This window comes from Hippopotamus amphibius, chromosome 7 (assembly GCF_030028045.1).
Source record: "Hippopotamus amphibius kiboko isolate mHipAmp2 chromosome 7, mHipAmp2.hap2, whole genome shotgun sequence".
In the NCBI taxonomy this organism is placed as follows: domain Eukaryota; kingdom Metazoa; phylum Chordata; class Mammalia; order Artiodactyla; family Hippopotamidae; genus Hippopotamus; species Hippopotamus amphibius.
In genome coordinates this window covers 15,380,109-15,386,108 of record NC_080192.1, presented here as the reverse complement: position 1 = coordinate 15,386,108, position 6,000 = coordinate 15,380,109, and the positions used below count along the sequence as shown (strand labels likewise).

Here is a 6,000-nt window from a genome sequence, read left to right as displayed (position 1 = left end):
GAGATTTGCCAGTTTCAGAAGAGGAAGACAAGTGTCCTTGAGCAAAGTGAGCAAAGGAAAGAACATCTGCAAAGACATATCAGATGCAAGGGGCAACATGTTAACCTGGAAAACCAGCAAGTGATTACAGTATGGCTAGAATATAGGCATGGGGGAGGGGGCGTGGGGGAGGGGGCGGGAGGGTCTGTGTGCTCATGTGTGTGCAAGTATCTGTGTGGGTATGTGAGTGCATCTGTGTGTTTATGTGACTGTGAATATGTGTCCAGGAGGCTAGGTGATGACAGAGAGCCTAGAGGGGGAAGCAGCATGCAGATCATCAAAGACTGTATCCTTGTACTCAATGGTATGTGAAAAAAATATATAGAGAGAACTTTATCATGAGGAATTGGTTCACGTAATTGTGGAGAATGAGAAGTCTCGCGATCTGATGTCTGCAAGCTGGAGGCCCAGGAAAGTTGCTGGTATAATTCAGTCCAAGTTCAAACACCTGAGAACCAGGGGAGCAGGTGATGTAAATTCCAGTCTGAGGGCTGAAAAAGATGAGATGTCCTAGCTCAATTAGTGGTGGGGGTGGGGGTGGTGGGGGGATGGGGGTGGGGAGTGATGAATTCTTCCTTGCTCCACCTTTTGTTTTATTCAGTCCCTCAGCAGATTGGATGATGCTTAACCACATTGGGGAGGGCAATTTACTGAGTCTATCGGTTCAAATGCTAATTCCACCTGAAACACCCTCACAAACACACCAAGAAACTACATTTAATCTGGGCACCCATGGCCCATTCAAGTTGACACATAAAATTAACCATCACGACCCGTTTTAAAAGGTTTGGAATGTTATGGAAAGACTCTGGGAAGAAAGTGAGGAGATTCCTGAAGACCAGCTAAACTTTATCTGAAAGGCAAATGGGAGCCTTAGAATTTTTATCGAGAGGAATGACAAGATGAGAACTGGGCTTTTGGAAGATTCTTGGACTGGACGGTTTGAAGAAGGAAGAGGCAGGAGAGAGGGAGAACAGTTGGTGGAGTATTATAATGGTCAATAGAGAGACGTGATGAGCATGTACATTAGGATGACCGCCACAGGGTAATGGTCGTTTATTGGGTGAAGGGATGGATGAGGGGTGGATTTGGGCTGATGGAGATGAGAAACATTAGAGAGTCTACTGGGCTATCTGGGAAAATCCGTTGTTGAACATCAAACCAGCAGTTCAAAACCATGTCCATCCTTCCTTCACTCATTTACACCAAATATTTACTGACTGCCTACTCTGTGTCAGGCCTATGCATGGGGAAGCCCTAGTTCAGTGTGATATTTAACAACTAACCAGACCATAGCAACCTAATGTTATAGGTGCCCAGAAATTAACGGCCCCAGAAGTGAAGGAGGCAGCTGAAACACCCAAGACAGTATTGACTGTTAACAAGACACCAGGCTCCACATGGAGCCACTTATGCTTAAGCTCCACTTCACCAAACTGAGACTTGGGACTTTCCTGGTGGCACAGTGGTTAAGAATCTACCTGCCAATGTAGGGGACGCAGTTTCGAGCCCAGGTCTGGGAAGATTCCACATGCCACGGAACAACTAAGCCCGTGCACCACAACTACTGAGCCTGTGCTCTAAAGCCTGAGAGCCACAACTACTGAAACCCATGTGCCTAGAGCCCATGCTCCACAACAGAAGAAGCCACCGCAATGAGAAGCCCATGCACTGGAATGAAGAATAGCCCCCGCTCGCCACAACTAGAAAAAACCCATGCAGCGATGAAGACCCAACACAGCCAAAAATAAATAAATAAATAAGCTTATATATTAAAAAAAAAACAACCCTGAGACTTACAGTTTTGGCTCTCACAAAAATGGAACCTTAAACTAGTCAACCAGGAATCACCTGATCAGTAGTAGTTAGGTAAGCTGCCTTATAGACCCCCCCAAACCCCCCACCCCAATCCCCTCCACCCCCATCCCCTAGAGGAAAGTAACCTTGCAATAACCAACCTGCTTTTTCACCTAGTATAACTTCCTTGTTCCCTCTTCCTTCTGTCTATGAAAGTCTTTCATTTGGTACAGCTCCTCCAAGCTCCTTTCTAACTGCTAGATAGGGCACTGCCAGATTCGTGAATATTTCAATGAAGCCAATAAAATCTTTAAAATTTACTCAGTTGAATTTTGTTTTTTAACATGAAGGATCCTACTTTCCTGTAGGAGGGCCCTTCTAGGCTGGAAACTCAGAGGAGGAGAGTCCCCTACAGGCAGAGATGAGAGGGTGGGAGGTGGTGATCCCCAGGTAAGTAAGATATGGTTTCTGCCCTGGTGGATACGGACAAACAAACAAGACAATGCCATTGGACATAAATGCAACTCAGTCATGCATATATACCATTCTTAATTCAAAAAAGAAAACTCTCCTCTGTGCAAATTAACCCTTTTCAAAACTGAGCTGTCTGGACTCCTACCCACCAGAACATAAGCCTTCCCTTCAGCGCACCCCCAGGCATTTGAAGAATGGGCTCAGGGTCCTCCTTGCTGCTGAAGGAATGTAGTTAATGACCCCTGGTGGCAGACGGCTGATGTCCAGAGACTCAGTCTTCCAGTGATGTCCATTGCCCTGATCCCTCTGCTCGCCTGGTTTCTTATTTCCCTCCACTACCCTCCACTCTGGGACAAGGTGGGGCTGAAAGAGGACCGCATTCATTGGTTTGGGGACCCGGGGGGGGGGGGGTGGCTGGAGAGGGATTTTAAAAAACGTGCTTTGTGTACAGAGAAAGAAAATGGAAAGTGAAATCCGAAACGTAGGGGCAGAAAGCGACCGCAGGCAGACACTTTGTGAACCGCTTGGGGGAGCACAACTCGATGGGTGGGTGGGTGGGTCACCTGCCCAACCGACCATCCTCCTGTTCTGGTATCAAAGCCGAAGCCTGAGGGCAGGGACAGCAGCAGGGGGATAGCATCCCAGTGTCTACCCTCCCACAGGCCCCCCAATTCTCAGGCCCCGGCTCCCCGTTTCCTGCAGCCCCGGTTGCGGGCCGGGGGTGTGTGTGAGGGGCGGGGCTGCGTGTAGCAGAGGAATACTTAAAAAAAAGGTAATTAGCATCCTCCAATCCCATTGGCTCTCAGACGGCCCTACTTTACATACGCCCGCCCCGCAGGCTGCCCGGGGCTTGTGGGGTTCTGTAGGGTTTGCAGCCGCCGCCGTAGCTGCTGCGCTTCAGTGCTGGGCGGGCGAGCGCCGAGCGAACTCAGGGCCGGGAGCCGGGAGCCGGGAGCCGAGAGCCAGGAGCCAGCTGCCGGCAGAGCTGCTGCCGCGGCGGCATCTGGGTCGACTTCCGTCCTACGAACACCGAGGCCGGCACCCAACGGCTTCTGCACCCAGCCCGGCCCAGTGGGGAGCGGGTCCGACACTTTTATTTTATTTTGAAAGAAAGGGACGAGTACGGCGTGAGCCTCTCCCCCAGTCCGGCTCGCTCCTCAGCGCGCCCCAGCTCCGGCCCGGACTCTGGAAGATGACTCCCCGGTCTGCCCTGTGTATTCCAGCGGCGACGGCTCTGGGAGGCATCCGAAAGTAGTAGCACTTGGTAGTAGTGGCTGGTGGAAAAGTGAGCCGAGGCGGCGCGGACTCGGCTCTTCCCGCGCCCCGGCGCCCGCTACTCCTTCCCCTCGGCTCCCCGGCGGCCGCAGCATGAAGTGGCGCAGCGATGGCCAGAAGAGGTAAGAAGCCCGTGGTGCGGACGCTGGAGGATCTGACGCTGGACTCGGGTTATGGTGGCGCGGCGGACTCGGTGCGCTCCTCCAACTTGTCCCTGTGCTGTTCCGACTCACACCCGGCGTCCCCGTATGGCGGGAGCTGCTGGCCGCCTCTAGCTGACTCCATGCACAGCCGGCACAACAGCTTTGACACTGTCAACACTGCCCTGGTGGAAGACTCCGAGGGGCTGGACTGCGCCGGCCAGCACTGCTCGCGGCTGCTGCCGGACCTCGACGAGGTCCCCTGGACCCTCCAGGAGCTGGAGGCGCTGCTGCTGCGCTCACGGGATCCCCGGGCAGGCCCGGTGGCCCCCGGCGGCCTGCCCAAAGACGCGCTGGCCAAGCTGTCGACGCTGGTGAGCCGGGCGCTGGTACGCATCGCCAAAGAGGCGCAGCGCCTGAGCCTGCGCTTCGCTAAGTGCACCAAGTACGAGATCCAGAGCGCCATGGAGATCGTGCTGTCCTGGGGCCTGGCGGCGCACTGCACGGCGGCCGCGCTGGCCGCGCTGTCCCTCTACAATATGAGCAGTGCCGGTGGCGACCGCCTGGGCCGCGGCAAATCGGCGCGCTGCGGCCTCACCTTTTCCGTGGGCCGCGTGTACCGCTGGATGGTGGACAGCCGCGTGGCGCTGCGCATCCACGAGCATGCAGCCATCTACCTGACGGCCTGCATGGAGAGCCTCTTCCGGGACATCTACGCACGGGTCGTGGCCTCCGGGCTGCCCAGAAGCTGCAGCGGCCCGGCCCTGGGCTCCAGCTCCGGCCCAGGCCAGGGATCCGGCCCCGGAGCAGCCCCCGCGGCGGAGAAGGAGCGGGAGACGCCCGGAGGGGGAGCGGCGAGCGGCGGCGCCTGCAGCGCAGCCAGCAGCGCCAGCGGGGGCAGCGGCTGTTGCGCCCCGCCGGCCGCCTCCGCCGCAGCCCCACCGGCAGCCGTCGCCAACCACCACCATCACCACCACCACGCGCTCCACGAAGCGCCCAGGTTCACTGTGGAGACGCTGGAGCACACGGTCAACAACGACTCCGAGATCTGGGGGCTGCTGCAGCCGTACCAGCACCTCATCTGCGGGAAGAACGCCAGCGGTAAGTGGCCGCGCGGGTGCTGCCCCCTCCCACGCAACCCGGCCAACTCGCGTCCTAAGTTTGCCCCTCGGCCCCCTCCCGCGTCCTTCCGGCCGCCCACTGCCGTCTCAAGCCTCACGAGGGCACCGCCGACCTGGAGGCGGCCAGAAACCCCCCTGGTCCCTCCTGCTTTCGAGATCCGCGTACTTTACGCCGCTGGTAGGGTCCCAAGTCGAAGAAGGCCAGGCAGGTTCCGCCCCAGTTCGGGGCTGGGCAGCGGCTGCCTCCTGCAGGCGGTGGGAAGAACCCAAGCACCACTTGTGCGGGGACAGGTTTGCGCTCCTTTGCGCCTAGCACGTATTTGTGCGAGAGCTCTGTGTGTGTGTGTGTGTTTTGACCTTGAAGATGACGAATAGCCGGGCGCAGGAGTTTGGCTCCCTGGAACTCGGGAGCGGGCGCATTCCTCCCTCCGCCGCCCAGTTCGCGTACTTCCCCGCGCCTTCGGGGACACCGTTGGCGCGCGGGCGAAGGAGAGGCCCCGCGGCCGTAAAGGCAGAATGTTTGAGCGCTCGCTCGGCCTAGAAACAGTCGGGGAGAGGTGTGTGTAATGAGAGGGTGGAGCGGGAAGACTTCTAGGTCCCAAGTTTTTTCCGGGGCAGTTTTTGAGGGCAAGAGCTCACTGCTGGTGGGAGCTGCGCAGTGGACAACCCCGCACATTCCGACCTCCCAGCTCTTGGGCTGCGGGTTGGCTGGGAGCTGCAGCTGCCACTTGGCTTATGGAGCGCCACTAGGGACCCGGTCCGGATGGGAGTGGGGCGGGGTTCTGGAGGGATTGTCAGTTCCGGGGGGGGGGGGGGGTCATTTCCAGCAGGTTCTGTCATTCCTTCCCGCACTCCCAGTTTTGAAGGCTGGAGCTGGGTGGTTTTGAACCTGCAGTTCTGGCGGCGGAGGGGGTGGGGCCGGGGGCGCTTGTTTTCGAGAGCTCGAGCTGGCGGCGGGCCTTGCCTGTCTGTGAAAGCCGGAGCTAGACACTTCAAAGCTTCAATTTTCCACAGGAAATGGTAGAAGCGTAACTGGAGACTCCAAAAGCGAAATAAAACTTTGTTACATATTCAGCGGTTTGGCTGGAGGTTGCGTGGTTGGAGCTGAAATGCAGCCTTTCTGGGCAGATTTCATTCATGTTGCTGCCTGTCGT

At 56.9% G+C, this 6,000-nt stretch overlaps 1 protein-coding gene across 2 annotated transcripts in view; it reads left to right on the top strand.

Annotated features, from left to right (window-relative positions):
• Positions 1–3,195: 3,195 nt before the first annotated feature.
• The window catches only part of ABTB3 (ankyrin repeat and BTB domain containing 3), a 298,989-nt gene continuing 296,184 nt past the window's right edge, over positions 3,196–6,000 (top strand). For both annotated transcript variants that reach the window (XM_057741445.1, XM_057741444.1), the window contains exon 1: positions 3,196–4,826. In XM_057741445.1, coding sequence (XP_057597428.1) covers positions 3,695–4,826 — 1,132 coding nt within the window. In that variant the 5' untranslated portion in view covers positions 3,196–3,694. The remainder of the gene's footprint in view (positions 4,827–6,000) is intronic.